A 27,588-nucleotide genomic window follows, 5' to 3' on the forward strand; every position below is an offset into this window, starting at 1 on the left:
TAGACAAGGTTTTACCCAGTGAGCTTGCTACAAAATTATGAAAAATGTTTTGAATTTAAGTATTTTCTGGATTTCAGATTGTGAATATGTATTTATAAATCTGTACTTCAGACTCAAGAAAAAAAACATTAATAGATACAGCTGTAGTTGCTCTGGATCAGTGGTTCTCAACCAAGGTGGGGAGGACGGTGATATTTGTCCCTCAGGGGGACATTTGGCAATGACTGGAGGGATTTTTATTGTCACAACTGAAAGCACCACTGGCATCTGTAGAGGCCGGGGATGCTGCTAAACATTCTCCAGTGCACAGGAACCCCCAGCCCTGCCCAACTAGGAATTATCAGTCAAAAGATCAATAGTGCCAAGACCAAGAAACCCCACTTTGGGTCACTGTTACTCCACGTCGATCACTCGAGGCTGGCAAATGCAAGTCTAGGGCATCCGGGAAATTTCCGTCATGGTTTCTTAATTTTATTTTCATTTTGATAATTTTTAAAAGATCATTGTAAGTATATTCTGGATCATTTTTACCAAGAGATTTAAGTGCCTAAGTTTGTATTTTTACAGCTCTGATTGCCAAGATGATATAACATAAAACTTCTAATGTGCAATAAATTTGGCTGCACTGTGAAAAGGTTCTCAAATTGGTTAGGAATTGCATAACAAAATAAGCATATTATCAGTATTAAGAAAACATGTATTTCAAACATACCACATTTTTCTGATTTTTCAAAGCTCATTTCAGATATTATTTCTCTGCTCATGATTCTACAATAATTGGATCAGATATCTACTTAATGCACACATTCTTTATATGAGAATATAAAGAATATATAAATTATATAAATCAAAATACAAAAGCAAATGCAAAATAATAAAATTTGAACCTCTGATTCTATTTTTCCATAATTAAATCCCAAACCACTGGTTTAGTTCCATCTAAATGGTATCATAGGTCTCTTTAATGTTGAAAATTTGAAATTGTATCTAAGTTTTCTCTGTATTTAATTTGTAAGTTTAAATTAGTTTTGTAGCTGTAAAAGAGCTCTAGGCTTAAGCAGTCAACGCCTCATTTCATGTTTACACATGTTTAAGTGCTATTACGGTAATTTAAATTATCTATGAGGCCCCATATGAATTTTCTTCTTTTAAATGGAACTAATGTTTTATAGAACTTATGCACTCCTATGTGAGAACTTCAAGTCTATAACTAGAACATACGAGGAAATCACGGGGTCGAAATCACCAGTGAAGAGCCGCTATGTCATTGAATCAATGGCACACTACATGGTTTTACGTATATAAGAATACCATAAATATCTCTAAAACCTATAAATTTGAAAACCAAAATGAACAAACATATAAATATTATATATTACCAAGACAAATTCAAGAACAGAAAATAAATCATTAACAAGATAAAATCAGTATTTAAAATCTTTCTACAAAGAACAGCAAATTTATTCTTTTATCATCACACCAGTGCTTCTCAAACTTTAATGTGCATTTGAATCATCTCAGAATTTTGTTAAAATGCAGATTCTGGTTTAGCAGGGCTTGAAATTCTGCATTTCTAACAAACCCCCAGGTGATACTGCTGCTGCTGAACATGACCACACTTTGAAGAGTTGGGATTCATACTATATATACTCAATATGACCTTTTTTATTTATTGAGAACCCCTAAAGAACATATACAAAATGTTAAAAATCGGCCGGTCACGGTGGCTCACGCCTGTAATCCCAGCACTTTGGGAAGCTGAGGCAGGTGGATCATGAGGTCAGGAATTCGAGACCAGCCTGACTAGCATGGTGAAACCCCATCTCTACTAAAAATACAAAAATTAGCTGAGTGTGGTGGCGTGCGCCTGTAATCCCAGCTACTCAGGAGGCTGAGGCAGGAGAATCACTTGAACCCAAGAGGCAGAGGTTGCAGTGAGCTGAGATCGTTCCATTGCACACCAGCCTGGGCCACAGAGCGAGACTTCGTCTCAAAATAAAAAAAAAGTTAAAAAATCTTCATCTACCTCATTTACTTATACAGAAACTATAAAACAGCTAGGATATACTACACTTGTTCCAAAATTTAACCATGGTATAGATGTTGGTAACAATTCCTCAAAGAAAGAAAACCGATACTATTGAATAATTAAAGAATGAAACCAATAAAGACAGCTTCAGACTTGGCTACTAAAAGCAGCTTTGGTAAAATATTGCTCAGGCTAGAAAATAAAACGGATAAATTAAAAATTGCCAAATAATTATCATTGAGTTTTACTCATTAAAAAACCTGATGATTAGGTAAAGTTAATGGAATAAATTAAGAAAAGATCAGTTTATTAACTCTAAGTAATGAGGTAATGGGCCAGATGTGATGGATATTGTTTTATATCTCATTTATATAAAACAATATATTTAAATCTATTTCTATATATAAAGAGACTCATATACAGAATGTATTTATAATTCTTTTTCTTTTACTCATATGTTTTAAATCTTTATTAAAACAAGAAATCCTGGTGTGGTGGCTCACGCCTGTAATCCTAGTACTTTGGGAGGCTGAGGCAGGCAGATTGCCTGAGGTCAGGAGTTCAAGATCAGCCTGGCCAACATGGTGAAACCCTGTCTCTACTAAAAATACAGAAATTAGCTGGGCATGGTGGCAGGCACCTGTAATCCCAGCTACTCAGGAGGCTGAGGCAGGAGAATCACTTGAACCCAGGAGGCAGAGGTTGCAGTGAGTTGAGATCATGCCATTGCACTCCAGGTTGGAGGACAAGAGCGAGACTTTAAAAAAAAAAAAAAAACAAGAAATCTTTTGTTAGAAATTTTATTACTTAATGACTTGGAATATTCTCTTTGGAGAGATGTGGACACACAATACACTAGGAAGGAAGCCAGGGCTCCTCAAACTGAGCACCTGCACACTTACCTTTCGACAATGACTGTAAATGTAGCCTTCCACGTCGACACTAACGGCACTTGTGCATTCATCCAAAATGGCAAACTGGGGTTTATGATAAAATAATCTTGCCATCTGAAGGATACAAAAATATTTTGTGTAAAACACAGGCAGAACTAAAATTAATAAGCCAAACAAACTTATGTTAAATATGCATTTGCAGTCTTGTAAAGCAAAAGTATAAAAATTATTCTAAACTCAAAAAATCTACTTCCCAGAAACAGAAACAATATAAACACAATTATTTTCACTGTCATCCTGAACAAAGAGAAAAATGTACTTCATGGGAAATAGTAATTGCTCAGAGTAAAACAAAAAGCTTAAAACTGATGAGAGAGGGAGTTTCAAACTAGTTTAAAGAAAGCTCACTGAACAAATAAGATTCGAGAGGACATATTTTAACCATATCTCAGAATTGAGACCAGACGACTTCGATGCAATAAGGTCTCTATTTTAAATATTTTGTTGCTTAAGTGTTGGTACCAATTAATATTCTCACCAATAATTTTTTATTGTACCTGTTTTATATCCCCATTGTCAGTTCTGGGTATGCTCAATTTTTTTTAGGCCGATGCTAATTTTATAAATGAAAATTAACAGCAAAATTATAGCTTACATTTCTTTAACTATCAGGAATGATGAACATTTTCCCATATTTATGCTCCTGTGTATTTTATTTTCTGGGATTGTTTATGCTGATCTTTTGTGTAACAGATATTCCAGTTATTGGCATCTGCCCCCTGACAAGATCTTCCTGTTTAAGACCAGTGGGCACTTTTCTATCCTTAATTTGTCTTCTCTGCAACATTCTACTCAGAAGACCACTCCATCCTTGTGAGAAAGTGACGGTGAAACCGTGTACCTAAGTTTCCTCCCACTTCTGAGGATCCTTTCTCAGTTTCTAGCACTTTCTCTTCCACTTGACCATTAAATACAGGAGCCCCTCAGGGTTAATTTCTAGGCCACCTTCTCTTTTTCCTGCATTTTATCTCTCAGTGATCTCATCCAATCTTAATTTCAAATACCATTTACATTCTAAAAACGTGCAATATGCATCTCTCACTCATATTTTTCTAATTTCCAGATATAAAAAAATTTCGTGCCAGGTGTGATGGATCATGCCTTTAATTCCAGCACTTTGGGAGGCCAAGGCCGGCAGAATGCCTGAGATCAGGAGTTCCAGACCAGTCTGACCAACAGGGAGAAACCCCGTCTCTACTAAAAATATGAATTAGCTGGGCATGGTGGCGCATGCCTGCAATTCCAGCTACTGGGGAGGCTCAGGCAGAAGAACGGCTTGAACCCGGGAGGCGGAGGTTGCGGTGAGCTGAGATTGCACCACTGCATGCCAGCCTGGGCAACAAGGGTGAAGTCAGTTTCAAAAAAAAAAAAAATTCGTCCAGGCACAGTAGCTCAGATCTATAATCCCAGCACTTTGTGAGGCTGTGACAGGGGCATTGCTAGAGGTCAGGAGTTTGAACCCAGCCCAGGCAACACAGGGAAACCTCACCTCTACTCAAAAAAAAAAAAAAAAAAAAAAAAAAATTAGCCAGGCATATGGCGGTGTTCACCTGTGGTTCCAACTACTCAGGAGGTTAAGACAGGAGGGTTTGAGCCCAGCAGGTCAAGGCTGTAGTGAGCTATGATCAGGCGACTGCACTCCGGCCTGGCTGAAACAGTAAGATGCTGTCTCAAAAAATAAAAATTTAAAATTTAAACATTTAAAAAATTAAAAATAAAAATTCCTATTTGACTTTCTACTTGGGTATCTCACAGGACTCTCAAACTTTAAAAGTCTAAAAGTCAAACATAATTTCTAGATTTTCCCTCTAAAATCCATTCCCTTCCCTAATCTTGAACATTTCAGCAAATGAGACTATCAAACAGTTGTTCCAGCTAGAAAGCCAGGAGTCCTTCCTAGTCAGGTCCTTCCCTTCTCATCCTCCCTTTCACTTTCCCACCGCCGTTTTTAGAATGAACTAAAAAGCCCATTCAAGTAAGAAATGTGAAGTTTCAAGTTCACTCATTTTTCCTCATCTCCAGAAACATGCCCTTAGTCCAGAGCACCCTCATCTCCTGTCTGGATGACTATAAGGAACCTCCTACCACCTCTGCTGCTCCTCTCCAGTCCACTCTCCATGTAACCAGAGAGTATCTTTCACACACATCAATCAGAGAACTTCACTCTTTGGCTTAAAACACTTCGACAACTTCCCATTTCACTTAAAATAAAATTCAAACTCCTTACCATGTTCTACAAGACCTGTACAATCTTATTCCTACTCACGCTCTAACCTCAACATTCTAGCCAACGCCACCTCCTCTCAACTGCTTAGGAACAAGATGTCTTATGCCTTACAGGCTTAGCACGTGTCACTCTTTCCTTGGGTCTCAAATGCCTTTCTCTGCTCCTTAGAGCTTTCGAATTTCTGCTTATAATGTCATCTTCTCAGGCAAACCTACCCTCATCCCTAGCCACAATCCTAGTGGGTCCTTTCTGTAACACCTCTGAAGCACTTCATATATTGTGAATTGTATATTTGTTGTCTGCCTGCCTAAGATGTAAGATTCACAAAAGCTGGGGTGGAGTGCAGTGGCTCATGCCTATAATCCCAGCACTTTGGGAGGTTGAGGAAGACCGATCACTTGAGGCCAGGAGTTCGAGACCAGCCTGGCCAACATGGTGAAACCTTGTATCTACTAAAAATATTAAAATTAGCCAGCCATGGTGGTGCATGCCTGTAGTCCCAGCTACCTGGGAGGCTGAGGAATGAGAACCACTTGCACCCGAGAGGAGGAGGTTGCAGCGAGCTAAGATTGTGCCACTGCACTCCAGCCTGGGTAACACAGCGAGACTGTCTCAAAAAAAAAAAAAAATCAGAAAAGCAGAGACTGTTTTAATCACTACTATGAACTCAATACTTATATATGGGTAGCACTCAAATATCCAATAAATGAATGACTAAAACAGATTTCTACCCATTTGTATGAGGTAAGGAAGGGCAGGCAGCAGGTATAGACTTTGAAGAAGTTCAACTGTGCAGAAAATGAAAGGTACAGACCACAGAGAAGCTTTGACTAAGGCAGTTTGCTTTTTAGATCAAAGAGACCTGAAAAATGTCTTTCCTCAAGAGAAGGACTAGAAGAGGTTAAATGTAGGTGAGGGCTGGGGGAGGGCATGTAACTGAAGGAAAAGGATGTGACAAAGTCAGAGGACAGAGGGTCCATAAACACAGATGGTGATATTAGCCTTTCTCAAGAAGGATGACATATCCTCCACACACAGTGAAGTAGGGAAGTCAGGACAGAGTGGTGCGCAGCTAATTAAGAGGAATGGTTATCTGAGGGCATTCCACCAATGCCTCTCCTCTCTGCTCCCAAAAGACGCTGTGCATACCTTCATCACCACACTTATCAAATGACATGGACATTTCCTCATCCTCTCTCTCTCTCTCTCTCCCCACCCCCCCCGCCCCACTAGCTGCCAGTTACTTAGTGCCACAATACAAGAAAGCTGTAAAGCAGAAGTGTCCAATCTTTTGGTTTCCCTGGGCCACACTGGAAGAAGAATTGTCTTGGGCTACACATAAAATACACTAACACTAATGATATCTGAGTTTAAAAAAAAAAAAATCACACACACAAAAATCTTATAATGTTTTAAGAAGGTTTATGAATTTGTGCTGGCTTGCATTCAAAGCTGTCCTGGATTGCGTGCGTCTGTGAGCCGAAGGTTGGACAAGCTTGTTGTAAAGTGAATAAGCATATGCACACTGCTCCCATACTGCTTGCCTAAGCTCAACAAAGCCCCACCCCTCACCAGTTTTAACATTTACTAGCTGTCTTTGTTTGGCCAGCTACTGAACTGCACAAAAGTTCAATTTCCTCCACAAAATGGGGCATTCCGGCCAGGCATGGTAACTCAGCCTGCAATCCCAGCACATTGGGAGGTCGAGGCAGGCAGATCACTTGAGCTCAGGAGCTTGAGACCAACCTAGCTAACATGATGAAACCCCATCTCTACTAAAAAAAAAAATACAAAAATTAGCCAGGCGTGGTGGTGGGTGCCTGTAATCCCAGTTACTTGGGAGGCTGAGGCAGGAGAATCTCTTAAACTTGGGAGGCAGATGTTACAGTGAGCTGAGATCCTGCCACTGTACTCCAGGCTGGCTGACAGAATGAGACTCTGTCTCAAAAAAAAAAAAAAAAGGTGGGGGGAGGGCATTCTCAGTTCTTACCTCACAGAACTGTTAGAAGGATGAAATGAGATCACTGTGTAAGGTGCCAGGCATACTGTCTGTCATCTATTAAGCACTCAGTAAAAATTAGCTGTCATTTAACTGAGATAATAGCCTATCTTTCTTTGAGAAGTAGAAGGCGAATTATTCTGCCAAGTGCAGTGGAGTAAGTAATGGGGTAGAAAACTCAAGATCAGTAGTTTTAAAATGATTGTTAGAAAAATGAGAGAAGGATAAAAGTAAGTAAAATGATTGCTAATCCATGCTGTAAGCCCATCTGATGTTTCTCAGCTGTGCTGAGAAAAGTAGTTGGAGAAGTGCCATGGCAAACAGCTGGGTTGGGATTTAGGTAAAAAGTGGAAAAGGAAGTTAAGGGGAAGGGATGAACTGTTCATTCCTTAAAAATATAACTTGGCTGGGCATGGTGGCTCACGCCTGTAATCCCAGCACTTTGGGAGGCCGAGGCAGGTGGATCACCTGAGGTCAGGAGTTCAAAGACCAGCCTGACCAACATGGAGAAACCCCGTATCTACTAAAAATACAAAATTAGCCGGTCATAGTGGTGCATGCCTGTAATTCCAGTTACTCGGGAGGCTGAGGCAGGAGAATCGCTTGAACCTGGGAGGCGGAGGTTGCGGTGAGCCGAGGTTGCGGTGAGCTGAGATTGCACCATTCATTGCACTCCAGCCTGGGCAAAAAGAGCAAAACTCTATCTCAAAAAAAGAAAAAAAAAAAAGAAAGAAATATATCTATGTCTCATCTCCTACGTGCCAGGCTGTGGATCATGAACTCTGTACTGGACAGGAAAGGAGACAGAGACAGAAAAGTACGGATCAATTGTAAGAAAAGGGATTCCAGAGATCTCAGGGAATTTGAGAAAGGGGCATAGTTGCCAATTTAAGGTAAAAAAGATTTACAAAAGTAGATTTAAAAAACACTAAAAATTGGCAGATTAGTGCCCTCAAATAGTTGAAAAAAAAAAAAACACTAAAAATTTTATAACAGTGGTATCTCTGGTAAAGGGGTTTGGCCAAATTTATACTTAAATAAATATTCCACTTTTCTATCATATGTACTTTTTCATAATTCAAAATAAGAAAACTCATTACTAAATAGGAAGAGCAAGAAACACAGAGTGAAAAAGATTTTTGGTCAGAAACACAAGATATCCCAACTTGGGACATTAGATGGCGCAACCCTGGCTGATTCACTGTTTTAAGTGGCTAGGCCTTTCAAGTCTGTTTTTCCCCCAACTTTCTACTTTGGTAATTTTCAATCCTACGAAAAAACTGAAAGGACAGTAGAATGAATACCCATGTACAATCTTTACCTAACTTCACCAACGTTAGTATTTGTGGCATTAGCCTTCTCCTTTCCCTGCTCTGAAACAAAACAACAGTCTCTCTTTTACATAACACATTCAATTCTCCAGATGTTGGCTTACATCTGGAGACACACCCTGCCAATGGCTTGGCCATGCTCCAATTATATAAGCAGCAGTGTCACAGGTGAGCTTTCCCCATTTCCAAAACACCTCTATTATGGATCTTTTTTTTTTCCTTCCGAGACAGGGTCTTGCTCTATTGCCCAGGCTGGAGTGCAGTGGCACGATCTCGGCTCACTGCAACCTCTGCCTCCCAGGTTGAAGCGATTCTCCCGCCTCAGTCTCCCGAGTAGATGAGACTACAGGCATATACTACCAAGCTCAGCTGATTATTTTTGTATTTTTAGTAGAGATGGGGTGTCACCATGTTGGCCAAGCTGGTCTTGAACTCCTGATCTCAGGTGATCCACCTGCCTCGGCCTCCCAAAGTGCTGGGATAACAGGCATGAGCCACCGAGCCCAGCCTGGATCATCTGTTGTTTTTTTTGTTTGTTTGTTTGTTTTGAGACAGAGTCCCACTCTGTCACCCAGGCTGGAGTACAGTGGCATGATCTCAGCTCACTGCAACCTCCGCCTCCTGAGTTCAAATGATTCTTCTGCCTCAGCCTCCCAAGTAGCTGGGATTACAAGTGTGCACCACCACACCCAGCTAATTTTTGTATTTTTAGTGGAGATGGGGTTTCACTATGTTGGCCAGGCTAGTCTGGAACTCCAGACCTCAGCTGATCTACCCACCTCAGCCTCCCAGAGTGCTGGGATTATAAGCGTGAGCCACCGCGCCCAGCCTATCATCTGGTTTTTATAAGATTCATCCTCTCAGCCCCACTTACTCTTCCAAGATAACCTCCCAATGCTCTAGGCACACCTTTGAATTCCTAATCTTCAAACAAAAATTATCCCTTCTGTACTTTTATACCACACACACAGAGTTCCTTGGTTGAAGTATATTCATTATTCATTCTCTGAGTTTCTATCATGTCCATTTGTGAACCATATCCTTCCATTTTCTCTGAAGACATAGTACAGAAATTTAAAGTTGTTTTACAGTTCTTGATTTGCAGTTATTTCTATAATCGTCTTCTAAATTCACTCTAGAAATGCCTAATCATTTCAAATTTTCACTCCTTCAGTCTAATTTCCATTTTGAATATAGCTAATATTTCTCTCATTTATGATTTATTCTTCACACTAGATTCATCTCATGTTAAAGCACTAGCCAAGCAAGAACCCTATTAATATTAACTTCATGTAGAGTGGGTATGATTTTGGAAAACAATAACCTGCAGAATCAGGGACTCAGAGGTAACAAAAAGGTGGAATATAACCTGAGGATAATGGGTCAGAAATTATGCCATTAGCCATTTCTTTTGCTTTCTTTCTTTGGCTATAGTTTTCTCCAATCTACGTAAGGCTAATAATCTGCAGGGGGAGTGGAGAATCTCTTGCTTGGATCTATTCAAACTATGGAATATATAGTAAAAAAAAATGACTCCTTACGAAGTTGCCCCTCTTGACAAGGTACTCAACTACCAATCTTTTTTATTTTTATTTATTTATTTATTTTTAGGATCTCACTCCATCACCTACCCTGGAGTGCCATGGTGTGTGATCACAGCCCACTGCAGCCTCAAACTTCTGGGCTCAAGCAATCTTTCTGCCTCCCAGTATCTAGGACTACAGGCATGCGCCATCGCGCCCAGATAATTTTAAATTTTCTATAGAGAAAGGGTCTTGCTATGTTGCCCAGGCTGATCTCATTCTTAATATGTAGTGTTTAGTGCATGTTTTTGGTTTGGAACCAGTTTAGTCATCATAAAAATTAAAGTAGTTTCTTTCAAATGCTTGTTTATATTAGGAAAACTTAAAAATTCGAAGTAACTTCCAGTAGTAGATACTGAACCTTGAAACAAAAACATACATATAATAATGAAGAAAAAGGGCAAGAACAGAATAAAGAATAAAATGACAGACCAGGTGTGGTGACTCACGCCTGTAATCCCAGCACTTTGGAGGCTGAGGTGGGCGGATCACAGAGTCAGGAGTTCAAGACCAGCCTGACCAACATGGTGAAACCCCGTCTCTACTAAAAATACAAAAAATAGCTAGGCGTGGTGGCATGCACCTGTAATCCCAGCTACTCAGGAGGCTGAGGCAGGAGAATAGCTTCAACCCAGGAGGCGGAGGTTGCGGTGAGCCGAGATCACGCCATTGCACTCCAACCTGGGCAACAGAGCAAGACTCCATCTCAAAAATAAAATAAAATAAATAAAAATAAAATGATAAAATTTGAATGGATCATTTCTAATACCTTCAGCTATTTCAGAAAGAATAGCCTATGTGAGACAAAAGAGATGTCTATAGGGAAGAGACATGAGAAGAAATTTCATAAGCCAGCCAGGATTACATTATATCCCAGGACTAACGAGCTACAGTTTCTCCGAACTTTTAGAAAAATGTATTACTGATATATACTGGATCTGCAGCTTTTCCTTTCATAGGTACTGGCAGTATATTTATGAATTTTTCAGAATTCCAAATTTGCACACAAGTTAAAGATTTTCAAGCACTATGATCATTTAAACTAATCCGTACTGAAACTGCTGCTGAATAAAAAAATATAAGATGAAATTTTGTGTCTTGATCAATCAAAATGCTGGAACCAGTTACATTCTTTTTTTTTTAAATAATTATTATTTTTTTTAAGATGGGGTTTCACCAGGATGGCCAGGCTGGTCTTGAACTCCTGACCTCAGGTGATCCTCCCACCTCGGCCTCCCAAAGTGCTAGGATTACAGGCATGAGCCACCGCGCCTGGCGTGGAACCAGTTACATTCTTGTGCAATTTCTTCAGTGTATACTCACTGCCATTCTTTGCTTTTCTCCACCACTGAGTACGTCCATCCAATCCTGAACACTGTCCCAGCCTCCTTCACGTTCAAGGATATGACCCAACTGGACATTGTCTAAGTATTCCTTCAGTACCTTTCAGCAAAATGATTCAAGGTGAAATCAAACTTGATGTAAACCAACATTTTTAATCTTGCTTTGTTTTTTAAACTGGAATCACGACATTTCTACTGTCTGTACCACTTAAAAGATACATTTCAAAAAAGAATGTGGCCCAAGGTAGCCCTGAACCTTTCAGCTTCTACCTACACTAAACTTGACAAACTATATCTAGTAGCTTAAAGAGAATAACACTATTGTACATAATAAAAGAATGATGGCAATGAGAAAACAAACAATAGTGTAAAAAAAAGATTAAACCCTCCATATTTAAGCCAAGGCATTATCATCTTACCTCAACTTAGAAAATCAAAATTGATGGCTTTGGAAGGCTTTACAGATTAAGATAAACTACCCGGCACTTAAAATACTTAACTGATTAAAGAATCTGAAATGGAGTATTTTCAGTGGACCTAGGATATAAACATTCTCTTACTAAGTCAGATATTCCCTTCCTTTTCTGATCTTCTCGTCCATCTGGATATATCACTTGGTCTCGAAGTGTTCCAAGGGTCATGTAAGGTCTCTGACAGTAGTAGAGCAAAAGTCATTAGAAGCAACATTTAAAAAATAAATAAATAAAAAGATCTTTAAATCAAAGATAACTGAAGCTAGGTCTTACCTGAGGAACATAAAATAACTTTCCTCTCTCAGGTTTAGTTAGACGTCCTCCAAAAAGAGGCCATAACTATTAAAAAAAAAAAAAAAAAAAAGAGAGAGAGAGAAGGGAGAAGAACAACTGTAAAATTTACAAAGTGGTAGACAGTATGGCAAAATAAGACTGTAAAATTTTGAAACCAACTAGACTTACTTCACCAAGAACACGGAAAAGTGAACTCTTTCCGCAGCCATTTGGACCACAGATTAGAACATTAGCCCCAGATCGAACCTGAAAAAAAAAAATCAGTCAAATTAATATATACTCAATGAACATTTCCTTAGACTCAAATATTAATAGCTCTTGGCTAATTATAAGCCTTCTATTTTTCTGTAAATGTAGCATTAGGTGGAACAGGGAAGAGATATTATGAAGGGACCTTTTACTTTGTTTACTTCCAATTTTTACCATTACTTTTTTTTCACTTAAAAATTATTATTGCTGGGTGTGGTGTCTCTCACCTATAATTTCAGCATTTTGGGAGGCTAAGGCAGGAGGATCACTTGAAGCCAGGAGTTTGACTATTCTGGGAAATAAAGCAAGACCTTTGTCTCTACAAAAAATAAAAATAAAAAATTAGGCAGCTATAGTCCCAGCTACTTGGGAGGTTGAGGCGGTCGCTTGAGTCCAGCAGTTCAAGGGTGCAGTGAGCTATGATGTCACCCAGGCTGACAGAACAAGACCCCATCTATGTATGTGTATGTATAAATAAATAAATAAATAAATTTATTGACTGATTGATATCATCAACTTAATCAAGATAAGAAGAGCTAAAGTTTAAAAAATTGGGAATTCTTGAAAACAATAAATACATGTGTATACACAGTCACTTTTAAAAACATGAAAACGTACTGTTCTACAACTTGCTTTTATTTAACATTATGTCACAGATATTCTTCCAGGTCAGTATATTTTCCTTTAATGCCTCAAGCATCTTCCATAGTAAGGATATACTGTAACTGATTTAAACACTCCCCTTTGGTTAAGTATTTAGGTTGCTGGTATTTTGTTTTGCTCCTCTAGATAATACTGCAATGAGTGTACAAGTCAGCAAGTAAACTTATACAACAGTAAGCGCTGTTTCTGTAGATTCAATTCTTAGAAATTACAAGTGTTTTATCAAAATATATGTGCATTTTAAATATTGACAAGTGCCACTAAATTATTCTGAAACAATATAAAGATAGAAGAGAAAATGTAAAGCATGGTTAAGTTCTAGGCTTAAGATCTTATAAGTATCTAATTAACTCTGTAAAGAATCAGAAAATCTTAGTTGTAATTCTAGTTTACAACATTAAACACCAATGTAACACAATAGGAAAGAAAATATCAGAGACATATGAGTTACCCCAGCTGGTAACCTGTCTTTGACAAATTTGTTAAACTGGTGAACCTTCTGTTCCTATCATTTAATTCAATGAATATTTATTGAATGCTCTCTGTCAGGCTCTGTACTAGGCAAGTAGGCCACACTAGTGAATAAAAGAGACAAAAAACAAGAAACCAAAAACCCCTCTATCTTTACTGGTTTACATTCTAGTGACAAGAGACATACAATGAAGAATATACATAATATATAAGTAAGTTAAATAGTGTATCAGATAATAAGCACTTTGGAGGAAAAAACAGATAAAAGGAACTTCAGAGTAGGTGAAGGAAGTTGCATTTTTAAGGTGGTCAGAGTAGACTATTGAAAAAGACAACTGGGTAAAACTCAGAAAAGAAGCAGTGAATTAGGATTTAACTATAATAAGATTGTTCTAGCCCCCACCTTTACCCATAAAAAGCTGGTGCAAAGGCACTGAAGCAGGAATGTAGCTATCCTATTCAAAAAAACAGAAACAAGGCTGATTTTACTGGAAAAGAATGAACAGGAAGGAAGAATAGTAGGATGAGATCAGAGAGGTATCAAGTAGGGTAGTGGTAGGCATTGAAAGAACTTTTGCTTTTACTGTGACAAAATGGAGAGCCATCAGCATTATTCACAATAGCCAAAAGGTGGAAGCAAGGAAGCAACCCAAGAGGATGAATGGATAAACAAAATGTGGCATACACACACATACATACACACACACACACACACACACACACACACTGAAATGGCATTCAAACTTTAAAATGAATAAAACTCTGACACATGCTACAATATAGATGAACCCTGAAAACATTATGCTAAATGAAATAAACCAGACACAAAAGGATAAATACTGTATGACTTCACTTATATGTGGTACCTAGAGCAGTCAAATTCATAGAGACAGAAAGAATTAGAGGTTACCAGGGGCTGTGGAGAGGAAGGAAGGAGAGTTACTGTTTGTTTAATGAGTACAGAGTTTCTATTTGGGATGACAGAAAAGTTCTGGAAATGGATAGTGGTAGTGGCTGCATAACACTGTAAATGTACTTAATGCCACTGAATTACACACTTAGAAATGGTTAAAAAGGCAAATTATGTTTTACATTTTAAAAATTTCTTAAAGAAAAAAGAATGAACCAGCCTAAAACATAGTTGATCGAAAAGAAAGTAACATAATTTACACACATCATCGTTGAAGAAAGAGCTATTCTAAATGACTTTTCCAAATGAATAAACTTTTTTCTGATAATTAAAGAATCATTTTCATAGACTTCTTTTTAAATAACATAATTTCCTTACCATACAAAATTGAATATACTGAATGTTCCTCATAAAGCAAGGTTATCATATAAAATAACCATACTCTACTGTAACAGCGATGCCATTAGAAGGTCCTAAAGTTCAGGAAGTTGGTAATTAAATGGTTCCCTGCTACCATGCTTTATTTGAGTACTGTCGGCCATATATAAATTCTCTGCTCCTAACTGCTCTTTGTCGTTTACACTGGTATCAATGTTCCTGCCTCCAACAATACCCTTACACATTATTTGTTGCAATGTACCAGGAAATCCCAAAACCAGGTTTGTAATGATGTGTATAAATAATAACCAGAGTTACTAAAATTCTGAGTTATTCTTTTATGCTCAAAATCAAGCCTGTCTAACCTACTCAGCATTCACTTTACTCCATGGCTTTTGGCAGTGTTGAACAAAACTTCCAATTATGATGTCACCCATGATAAGCCAGTGATAATTTTTCTATGTTAAAAATTTATAAGTACATATTTTTGTGGGGTTAAATTAAGACTAAAAGCCAACAGTAACATTTACTGAAAATAAAGTTCTTAACAGCAGTGTATTATTGAGGCTCCTAGAATGCTTTACTGGATCAACCAATGCTTTCAACCACCACATTTTTACCAATAAAAATATACTCCCCAAATAATACTCCTTGATAAATCCTACTTCTTGTAAATTTATCGTAACAAATCATCTAAAATTCTATACATAAAGTAAAAGAAAAATTATATAAAAGTATGGTGTTGGGCCGGGCGCGGTGGCTCACGCCTGTAATCACAGCACTTTGGGAGGCCGAGGTGGGTGGATCACTAGGTCAAGAGATCGAGACCATCCTGGTCAACATCGTGAAACCCCATCTCTACTAAAAATACAAAAAATTAGCTGGGCACGGTGGTGCGTGCCTGTAATCCCAGCTACTCAGGAGGCTGAGGCAGGAGAATTGCCTGAACCCATGAGGCAGAGGTTGCGGTGAGCCAAGATCGCGCCATTGCACTCCAGCCTGGGTAATAAGAGTGAAACTCTGTCTCACAAAAAAAAAAAAAAAAAAAAAAAAAGTGTTAATGAGGATTGATTAGTTTTTTAAAACACTATAAGTATGCCTTACTGAAAAGGTAAAAGTCTTAATAAGTTATGAAGTAGTTTTGGAAACAGGGTCTCACTCTGTAGCCCAGACTGGAGTGTAGCAGCACAGTCTTCACTCACTGCAACCTCTGCCTCACTGGCATAAGGGATCCTTCCACCTCAGCCTCCTGTGTAACCAGGACCACAAGTGTGCACCACCACACCCACATAATTTTTCTGTATTTTTCATAGAGACAGGGTTTTGCCATGTTGCCTAGGCTGGTCTCAAAACTCCTGAGCTCAAGCAATCCACCCACCTCGGACAAAGTATTATTTTAATCCTCACATTGTAACCTGCAAGCTGTTACCTCTTCGGGTCTCTCCAGTCTGCATAACTCCCAGAATAATATCTAGACAGATAAATATGGCTTTCTAGGAAGTTTATAGTGGAAAATGGTACAAAATCTCATATCCCAAAGAAGTTTTTATTATTTGGTTACAATGTAACCCAAAAGGCAAATAAATCATGAAGTAGTCAACATTTATTTGAAGGGCCAAGTCTCAGTTTTATTATGCCTCTTTCCAAGAAAAGAAATCTTTATTTTCAAGTAAGTTAGATGAGTAGAAAATAATGAGAGGTTGCAAAGAACTGAAGAATACTTGTCTACTATAGAAAGGCTATGTTAAGAAAAACAATAAAAAGACAGAATGAATGTGAGAAACCCAAGTCTACTTTAGAATACTTCAAGTCAGAAAGAGATAAGAATTCATAAGAGTGAACCAAGAAGACAGAAGGCAGACAAACAGTTCCCAGGGAAAGAGAAAACAAGAATCACAGTATAAACACCAAGGAACACAATTATGAAGTAAAACACTCCAACAAGTAAGGACATAAGTGGGGACTCAGGACTTTCCAAATGAAACCCAAAAAAGAGAAAAAATTAAGGATGTTTTTAAGGCTATAAAAGTAAAATTATAGAAATGACAGAAGTCTATTAAATGCAAACCTAAGGGCTTTAAAAGAAAAGGCTTTGAACTAAAAAGAAAGTGACAGCTTTAGTGTGTTAACATCATGACAAAAGATTTTTTACGGGCCATAATCATGATCTAGCTACTCCCAACCCCCTTTCTCATTGTGCTTCAAGTCATGTGTGCCCTTATATTGTTGACATATTTTATTTCTGCATAAAGACATGGTGAGGGTAAGTGGGAGAAAGGGCCAAGAGCCATTCTTTAATGAAGTTTCATGTCCCTTTTTATCCTTGGACGGTGGCAATAAAGGAGCTACTGGAAATCAAGCCTGGCTACCTACTTTGCCAAATGAACATTCAAGTGACTGAAGTACCCGGAGCTATGTGAGAAAACACTTCTGTGATATGCAGAGCCAGTCAATATTTACCATCTATATTTACATTTTCTGTACTTCATCTTGTATTTCCTAGCTTTGGAATAAATATGATAATGATAGAATACTCACTGTTGAATAAGTTCAAAGTACTTTGCATAACTAACAATTTTCATTTTTATAATTCATTGAGAAGAAAGTAGACATGTGCTTAATAGAAATTAAGAGCAGAAAACTGAAGACTTACTGTAACTGAAGTCTCTAATAATTTAAAAACAAATCTAATAATTATACTCTTTATTTTATAAACTATCAGACAATATTTCTTAAAAGAAAGCAGTAGGAAAAAAATCCCCACATAAAACACAAACTGCAGATGGCCATGCACATAAGCATGTGGAGAGGAATTCTAGAGCTGTACTGTCTAATACCATACCCACTACTCACATGTGGTTATTTAATTTTAAATCATAACTAAATTAAATTTCAAATTCAGTTTTGCAGCTGTCCTAGTCACATTTCAAGTGTTCTACACATGGCTGTTTTACTGGACCTGAAAGTATAGAGTATTTCCATTATTGCAGAAAGTTCACTGGAAAGTGTCGTTATAGAGAAATGGTGTTTAGAATGGGGAAGATAGCCTATGTGGGAGGAATTATGCTACTAATTATGAAGATTTCTCGGTCTGAACCATTCATAAAGCCACAACATACAGAAACTAGCAACCCTTAAATCTGCAAGTCTTACAAATCATACAAAAACATTCATCTTTGGTCTTTTCTTTTTAATTTGGTCTGCCTATCCCACTTCACTAACAGAGTATATTCAATCAGCATCAGTATTCACTTGGCATGGGATTTTACTTGTTTTAGGTGAGTGTCTATTTGAAGTGCTACTGTGCTGTTCTTCCACTGTTTTCATCAGTATTAAAACAGTCTATATTTTGTTTTTATAGGTACAAATCATCCTGTACAGTCATAATACCAACCACACCGTAAGTTTATTTTTAATGTAAAGAGACTAAAATTATATTTGTGTGTTTAAATATTCATTTTACACTGGAGACTCCAATTTACTATATTTTCTATGGCTTTCTTGACATAAACTTCATTTGCAAAAAGCTTTTTGGCAGTAGTGTTTGAAATTTTGAAGTCCTGTCAATTAAGAAAAATAGGTTAGTGTTTCGAAGACTTACTTTTTAAAGCAATTCTGTTGTTGATTCAGAGACGAAATCAACCCTTAAAGTTAATTTAAATATTCAGGTAACCTTTTTTCAGTTCACATTTTAAAGATGATTTAAGCTTTTATATGATCATTTAAAAACTTACTTCAAAATTAAGGTCTCGGATCAAAACATCTCCATTTGGTGTTGCTAAAGGTACATGATCAAACCTAAAAGGGAAGTTTAAAAAAGAGAATTACTTTAAAGTATATAAGGAAATAATATAACTCAATACTACCAAAAATACAAATAACCTGATTAAAAAATGGGTAAAGGGCTTAAACACTTCTTAAAAGAAGAAATTCAGATGGCCAACAGGTATATGAAAAGGTGCTCAACATCTCTAATTATCAGGAGAATGCAAATCAAAACCACAATGACACATCACCTCTCACCTGTTAGGGTGGCTATTATCAAAGAGACAAATGGTAAGGGTTGGCAAGGATGTGGAAAAAGGAAACCTTGGACATTGTTGGTGGGATTACAAATAGTACAGCTATTATGGAAAACAGTATGGATGTTCCTAAAAAATTAAAAATAGGACTACTATATGATCTAGCAATCCCACTTCTGGGTACATTTCCAAAGGAAATAAAATCAGTATCTCAAAGAGAATCTTTCTCCCATGTTCAATGAAGCATTATTCACGATAGTCAATATATGAAAACTACCTAAATGTCCTTGAAACAATGAGAGGATAAACAATAGTTTGTATGGTTTGTATATATTCACACAAAATATATATTCACACACAAAATACAAGAGAATATTATTTCACCTTTAAGAAAGAAGGAAACTGGATCATTTTCAACAACATAGATGGAGCTGGAGGACATTATGCTAAGCAAAATAAGCAAGACATAAAAAGAGAAACACTATATGATCTTATTTATATGTGAAATCTCAAATAGTCAAACTCATAGAAGTAGAGAGTAGGATGCTGATTGCCAGGGGGTAGAAAGAGAGGAAATGGGGTAATATTGGTCAAACAGCACAACATTTCAGTGATACCAGAAGAATAAGTTCTATAGATCCACTGTACAGCACAGAGACAACAGTATAAAATACTGCATTATATACCTGAAATTTGCTAAGACACATCTAAATTAAATTCTCATCAAACACACACAAAAATGGTGAGTATATAGAGGTGATAGGTCAATTAATCAGCCTAATTTCACAATGTATACAGATATCCAAGCATCAAGTTGTATACTTTAAATATTAATATATACAATTTTTACGTCAATGATACCTCAAAGCTGTTTTTTTTTAAATAAAAGCAGAAATAATTTTAAATACTAGGCAATTGTAAGCTGAAAGAGAAAGGTTGTTATGAAATTTAACAAACATTTATGGTGCTAAAGAACCTTTTTCAGTACGTACTTTATAATGTTATCTGCATTAATGATTTCTCCAGCACCAGGTATCAAGGGAATGACTTGTACTCCTTCAACACCTTAAATGGAAAATAAGTATTAAAGTATCATATTATGTCAGCAAAAACTTAAAATTGTGACCTTAAACTGCAACACTCATATTTACCCTTTTCCTGTTGTGAGACCATTGTGCGCTCATATTTGCCATGATTTAAATCCTTCAGTACTTGCATTAATTCTGTAATCCGAGCAGTAAAACTAAAATTTTAGAAAAGGAAACCATAATCAAAACTCCAGACTACTGTCACATTTTTTATTTTATATGAACTTGACTCAAGTTCCTAAAATTGTAATTTAGTATAAATGAAGTAACCTAAAAGTCTCACATAAAGTATTAAAGATGGCATGTGTGTTTTATTATATTTCAGTAGGAGAGGAGGAATATAGGGACGAAGGAAGAGGTTTCCATAGGATACCCAACTCAACAGAAACTTCATTAATAGGCAAGTCAGACAGTTATTTGCAGAGAATTTTCAGGAGGTTTCTCTTGGATACTACAAAATGACTGCTACTAGTATATTCCTTAGACCCAGGAAGTATGATCTCTGAGCTGTTGCTGAAGTCACCTATAAAGCCATGTACAATGTTGGTCTTTCTATCCAAGGAAGGCATTTATTAAATGTATGCTAAATACATGCTGCACCCCTCAAAACGGAAGAATCTGAAAGATTCCCTCTATCTTACTCTGAGGAGGGGAAAGATGAAGAGTTCCTATCATTAGATACAAATCACTGTGGCAATAGAGAAAAGTCAAAACTAACGACAAGAGGTTGGAGATAACAAAAATGACACAATCATCAGAGAGAAAGTATTCTGCATTGAAGAAGAAACAGAATTTTTCTCTGAATAACAAGCAGAAACCTAAAAGAAACTTTGGGAGGTGACTAATATGTTTATAGTTTTGATGGTTTCACAGGTGTATAACTTATCCCCATATTCATCAAATTGTATACATTAAATATGTACAGTTTCTTATATGTCAATCATACCTCAATAAAGTAGAAAAAAGAGAAAGAAAGGGGGCAGGCAGAGGGAGGGAAGGAGACACACACACACACACACACACACACACAGAGAGAGAGAGAGAGAGAGAGAGAAAGAGAGAGAGACAGGAAACACCCTGAAGGAAGAGAAGCACCTTATACACCATGAACTGTAAAGGCATAAGTTAACAAGTAGGAAGAATGTTAATGTTTTCATGACAGAGACTCTACTCATAGTAGTTAACAACTTCTATATTGACAAGAAGACCTTAACTGCCACAGGAGCTAAGAAGGAGGAAAAAGAAAAATACGAAGATGGATCACAGGCCTCGAAAAGATATTAAGTCATCAAACTTCTTCAGGTGACCTAAAATTTATAGTGTTTCTTTATACCATACTATGCCCTTTATATTGGAGCTTAAAATACTGAAATCTTCATATTTAATTCCATTCTATGATCTAAAGATAATTTTACTACTAGACAATAGGACTACATTCACAAACACACCTACAGATACAAGTTAATATCTCATTTTTTTCCCCATTAAAGTCAACTTCACTTCTATTTATGTTTTGCTAGGCTGCTGGTATCAAAGTTCTAAGAAAAAAAGGTATGATAGAGTATAAGAAAATTCAAATGAGAAAATTCTATTCATTAACTTAGTTTTCTATAAATTAAGAAAAGACTGTCAGGATTCAATATTTCCCAACTTAGCAAATACCAGTGTCGATGGGGCAAACAACTTGAGAGTCTCTAATCTACTGTAATGCACAGACTAGTTGTCTTCGAGAAACAAGAAAAGTTCACCATCAGAAAAATCTTCCTTAATTTTTTATCAAAACCACCTTCTTGGGGTAGGAAATGCTTCCCCCTGAACCTCAACTGGGTACAATCATTAAGGATAATATATTTTTAAAAATTATTTTCTGCAACTGCTCATTATTACTAATCTTACCCAGCCAATCTAGTCATTTCACGCCCAGCCAAAACTATTCGACCCAGAGCTTGAGACATTCGCAAAAGCATTCTTCCACTTTGGTAGTAATCCTTAAATAGAAAAAAATATTAGTTTTTACTTATAGTTCTATGACTAAAAATTTGGCTTTATTTTTACTGTTAAATTTTCATTGTATGATCATCACTTTACCTCTAGAAGTTCTGAATGTGTACTCTTGAGATGTCGAGGATGAGACAAATCTAAGAAAGGGCGACTGACAACTAGGTAACCAACCACGGTGGCAAGGTCTGAAACCAAACAGGTAAGATTTAAAACAGTAACACTATTTCGCCTTTTCCACAAATCTCATCTCTTTCAAAATATACTTACATTTGGCAATAATGCTATCAATGAAGCCCATTGAAAACCGAAACAAAATGAAATTATGTAGGTGCTCCACCTGGCAGAAAACAAAAACAAAAAATGTATTTTTCTATGTATAAAACAATGAACCTATTATGAGGATAAAACAAACTGCATAGTTCATTTATTCAGCAGATATTTACTGAGTGCCTGTGATTTCTGTTTATCTTGTACATCACACTTCACTGAGCACAATGCTCATCATAGAGCGGGTGCCCCAACACACACTTCATGGAACCATTTTTATGCAAACTGCATGGAAATTATGTAAACAATTTTAACAATGCTGTTTCTCTTGCATGCAATAGCACAATGCTATTGTAGCCACCATACTTTTGGATACATATATCCCAAAAGGGAACAACAATGAAAGCAAAAAGAATAGAGAGATCAACTAGTTTGAGTGAAACACTAGCTCTCCACTCAAAGCAAAGCACTCAATGCTTTGCTTTGAGTGGAGACAAATGGTCTGTGCTTTATCTAAGAGTTGTATTACACCCAATCTGAACTGAGTGCTTATGTAAATCAGTGCCACACAACCTCAGTTTTAGCTTTAACATGAGCATGAATTCTCTCAAACTGTTTTTTATTCTGGAGTTGTAGTGTTCTCAAGCTGTCCATCCACCAGATTATTCAAGGTCCTGCATGATCTGGCACTGGGCTCTATTTTTAAGGTTATATGCTTCTACTTTGCTTCTTCTCACCAAACTCCATAAATAATGGTTTCTCAAACATGCACCTTCTTAAGGCTTTCCTCTTGCTGTTCCCACTGCCAGGAATACATTCTTCTAAGATATTTACACTTTGTGACTCCTTCATTTTCATGTGGATTTCTGACTACATGTCACCTCCTCAAGAAAGACCTTGTCCCTTCCAGCTAAAGTAGCAGAGCAACAGACCTATTCATAGCTATCCCTTATCTTACTTCATTTTTGGCCACAGAATTAATTACTATCTGAAATTACATAGAACATCTAGCTGTTTGAGTATTTACTTTCTGTCTTCTCCACTAAAATGTGGCTTCCTGAGTACAGGGCACCTTGCTAACAACTTGGTATCTTCTGCATCTAGACAATGCCTGGAACATTTACTCAATGACTACCATGTGTCACATACTATGCTCAAGCTGGAGATACAATGAATAGAACAAACAAGGTCCCTGAATTCATGGAGTTTACATTCTAATGAAAGAAGATACCTAGTAAACAAGATAATTAGACACTGTAATATAATCATCCTTTGGTATACAAAGGGGATTGGTTCCAGGACCTCTCTGGATACCAAAATCCATGGGTGCTCAAGTCCTTGATGAAAAATGGCATAGTATTTGCATATACGTGAGCACGACATCCAATATACTTTATTTATTTATTTAGTCCTTGATGAAAAATGGCATAGTATTTGCACATACCTGAGCATGACATCCAATATGACTGATTAACTGATTGATTGAGACAAGTCTCACTCTGTCGCCAGGCTGGAGTGTAGTGGTTGCCATCTCAGCTCACTGCAACCTCCGCCTCCCAGGTTCAAGTGATTCTCCTGCCTCAGCCTCCCAAGTAGCTGGGATTATAGGCGCCCGCAACCACGCCCCACTAATGCTTGTATTTTTAGTAAAGACAAGGTTTTGACATGCTGGCCAGGCTGATCTCGACCTCCTGACCTCAAGTGATCTGCCCACCTCAGCTTTCCAAAGTACTGGGATTACAGGGGTAAGCCATGGTGCCTGGCTCATCCCATACACTTTAAGTCATCTCTAAATTAGTTATAATACTTAATACAATGTAAATAGCTGTTATTCTAATAGCTGTATTGTTCAGAGAATAATGACAAGAAAAATATGTGTACATAAGTACAGACACAATTTGTTTTTCTGAATATTTTCAATCTTCACATGGTTGAATCCACGGATTCAGAAACCACAGATGCAGAGGGTTGACTGTGTGTGTTTGTGTGTGTGTGTGTGTCTTTATATATATATACTGTGTGTGTGTGTGTATACATATATATATATACACACAGAAATATTTTTAAGGAAAGATGATGATTAAAACAGGAAGGAACTCTTGAAGGCCATTTCAAATAGGCTGATCAGAAAAGACAAAGGTTCAATAAAGTGCTAACACGTGGGCTGAAAATCTAAAAGATGAGAATAAGCAAGCCATGTGAAGAGCAAGCTGGCAAACTGCAGGCCCCTGAAAAATTACCTTAAATACATTCTACCATTGAGCCCTCTAGAAGTTCTGCCACGTTAAACACTGAGGAGGCAAAAATCCAATTTCTGAAATAATTTAAAATGACAATTTCTTTAACCTCTCCAACTCATCTAAAATATACACTTAATTTCACAAACTTCAGACTTCCACTAAAATGTATGCTCCTTAAAGGCAAGATTTTATCCATCATGTCCACCACCATCATCCTTAGCACCTGGAATGAGCACAGGCACCTAGATGGCACTCAATGTCTTTTGAATAAATAATGGAATAAACGCATTTGAATTCAAATTTTCCAAGTGGCAATTAAATAAAAAACTGAAGGATAACTTTCACAAGAAACAATGCTTATATTCTTTAAAACCAAAAGCCAGCCAACTCTGAGCCATAGTCCAAATCTAGCCTGCTACTTGTTTTTGTAAGTAAAGTTTTATTAGAACATAGCCAACATAGCCACACCCATTCATTTATGTATTTTATATATAGCTACTCTTGAGTAGCAGAGCTGAACAGCTGCAAGAGACTATGTCATCTGAAAAGCCTTAAATATATACATACTATCTTGCCCTTTATGGAAAAGGTTTGCTGACCCCTGCTTTATGTAATAATCTTTATTGTATTTTCATGAATGCTACAGGAACAAATTCTTTCTGTGGGAATCACTAAATTTATCACTAAATAAGGCTCCTAAGCAATCACTGTAAAAATATACTTAATATTATTTTAATAAATCTATGCAATTTTATAAATGGGAAGTTAAATATATTGATATGAGTTTTTTAACCTCATGTTTTTATTAGAAATGTAGTATAAAATCTTTTACAGCTATTTTTCAAAATATCTTTAAGATGTGTGTGTGTGTGTGTGTATGTGTGTGTGTGTATGTGTGTGTGTGTATTGGCCCCAGGTAAAAAAACAAAAAAACAATAACCAAAAATCAAAACCCTTTCCATAAACACATGAACTTCAAGTGTGTTATCTTACCAGTTTTCGGAAGACTGAATGGATTGTCTGCTTTTCTCTTTTATTCCCATTGTAAAAGGCAATTTCTTCACTATTAAAGAAAATAATTTAGCAATTAATTTTAATGTTACTTATGCTTGAAAAATAATTGAAATACAGTATATGATGGCTGAATGTTTGTATTTAAATGAACATTTTGTTACTAAGTGCTTATCTGGTACAACATCTCAAGCCACAGTCTATACTTGAGATTCTGTTCCTAGCTCAGCTGATCAGAGCACAAGAATACACCCCGACTGAATCATACACGGGACTACAATCTATGCCATAGGTAGCCTGACTGGAAAAGATATGCTGCACTAATTCTCAGAAATTCAAAATTAGACAGAGAAAGCAGTTGCTGTGATACACAGAAAGGCAGGGCTGGGACCGACATTTACAGACTTCAAGTTAAAGTATAGGCCCAAACAAGAAGGAGATGAAAAAGCAACAGCTAGAAAAGATGGATAGTGAAAACTTGACTTACAGCCTTTTAAAGACAGAAAATCAGGCTAAGTCCTGCTGGCTCCAAAGTGCCAGCTCCCAGGAGGAAACCCTGGAACCCCATCATATCCTCAGAACAATTCTACTTTTCATGAGCAGATGTGCATGGGTCCACAAGGACCACAGGGGTCATGACTAGAAAAAAAAGGGTATTTTATAGATGAAGACAAAGGTTCCGTGTAGTTAATTTGTAAAAAGTCGCACAGCCAGCAAGTCAGGGAGCTGAAATCCTAACTCAGATCTGACCCTAACATTTATAGTCATTCTATGACATAAGAATGATGTAAGCTTTCCCAGCAAAGTACCTCTAATGGCAGAGAAAAATAAATATTTATAGAGAAGTCTACAAGGCAAGGTTGAACTATTTAGTTAAAATCTCTTTTTTTCTTAACAATTTATTTTTTATATTTCTATTTTGAAAGGGACCTGCACTTTTCATAAAAACAAGGTACTGCCTACCTAAGCCTCTTCAAATAAAATTAACTTTCCATAAGATATGACAAATTTGTAACGTGTTTCATGGTTTCCTTGACAAAATGATACAGAGCCTCAGAGTATGAGAATCCTACAATTCTATACCTCTAATTGCTTTTTTTAAAAACTTCCTTCTACCTCCTCTGTACACCTAAGCCTATGGAAGAAGATGAGGTGAGGATTCTCCTCCTGAACTGAGTCATTTTAGCCTTAATGAAAATCTGAATGGATAAAACATCCTAGAATATTGATGGCTGCCCATCCAGCATCTATTCTCTTCATTGTCCTTCTTCCTAAAATAATACCAACTTTCTTAAAGTTGCCTATTCTTTTCCATGTACCCTAATGCTTTGGGAATGGCCTCAACCCCATTTATAGGGTCCCAACTGGTATAAGCCAGTCACTTTGCTGTGATTGCTTTAGGCATGGTCAAGTGACAATTCCAGCCAGTAAGATATGAGGGAAAGTCAGCTGTGGGACTCTTAGGAAAGGTTTCTTTGCTCTCAGAAAGATACACCAGGCAAGATGGCCTCTTTTTGTTTCTTGAGCTTTCTGCAGAGGAGAGGAGCTAATGAAATTTGTGACTGCTATTGCCATCTTGTAGTCACAAGAAGAATTAGCCAGTGGAATGGTGCAGCATACAAAGTAGGATAGAGCCAACAGAACACCAGAGAGCCAAAGCCCTGATCATGCCAAGCCTGGAAGTGCTCTTTTAAGGGTTCTCATGCGAGGCTGTGAGTGTTCTTATTACTGAAGCCATGAGTCACGCTTTCTGTTTCTTTCACTAAAAGGCATCTTTCATTTACTTGGCAAATTACCTCTTAGCTCTATTCCACTGCCTCCCTAGAGCAAAAAACAAAACAAAACAAAAAAAATCTTATTTAAAACTTGTACTATTTTAGCAACCCAAAGACATAAAGAAAGAGGGAAATGTCATTGGTAAATGCCTATAGAGTAGAATATTCAATAGATATTAGAACCCTCAAAATGACTTAATGTTGACAGATCAATATTTGAGAACATTTATTAAGCACTTAAAACTGAGCTGGGCTGGGCGTGGTGGCTCGTACCTGTAATT

General features: G+C 37.1%; 1 protein-coding gene across 7 annotated transcripts in view; it reads right to left on the reverse strand.

The window, feature by feature from the left end:
* Positions 1–27,588, reverse strand: part of ABCD3 (ATP binding cassette subfamily D member 3) — an 88,632-nt gene that overhangs the window by 2,618 nt on the left and 58,426 nt on the right. For 5 of the 7 annotated variants that reach the window (XM_064370213.1, XM_064370217.1, XM_064370214.1 and 2 more), the window contains 12 exons: positions 25,515–25,584; positions 22,282–22,351; positions 22,102–22,199; positions 21,910–22,001; positions 20,077–20,168; positions 19,918–19,990; positions 18,638–18,701; positions 12,401–12,478; positions 12,212–12,277; positions 12,026–12,115; positions 11,446–11,565; positions 2,932–3,036 (listed from right to left, as the gene is read on the reverse strand). In XM_064370213.1, the coding sequence (XP_064226283.1) occupies positions 2,932–3,036; positions 11,446–11,565; positions 12,026–12,115; positions 12,212–12,277; positions 12,401–12,478; positions 18,638–18,701; positions 19,918–19,990; positions 20,077–20,168; positions 21,910–22,001; positions 22,102–22,199; positions 22,282–22,351; positions 25,515–25,584 (1,018 nt within the window). Of the gene's footprint in view, positions 1–2,931; positions 3,037–11,445; positions 11,566–12,025; positions 12,116–12,211; positions 12,278–12,400; positions 12,479–18,637; positions 18,702–19,917; positions 19,991–20,076; positions 20,169–21,909; positions 22,002–22,101; positions 22,200–22,281; positions 22,352–25,514; positions 25,585–27,588 lie in introns of those variants that run through there. The other 2 variants (XM_064370215.1, XR_010340184.1) reach the window with 2 other exon arrangements.

Source organism: Aotus nancymaae, unplaced genomic scaffold (assembly GCF_030222135.1).
Source record: "Aotus nancymaae isolate 86718 unplaced genomic scaffold, 86718_ANA_hifiasm-v0.15.2.pri h1tg000103l, whole genome shotgun sequence".
Taxonomy (NCBI): Eukaryota; Metazoa; Chordata; class Mammalia; order Primates; family Aotidae; genus Aotus; species Aotus nancymaae.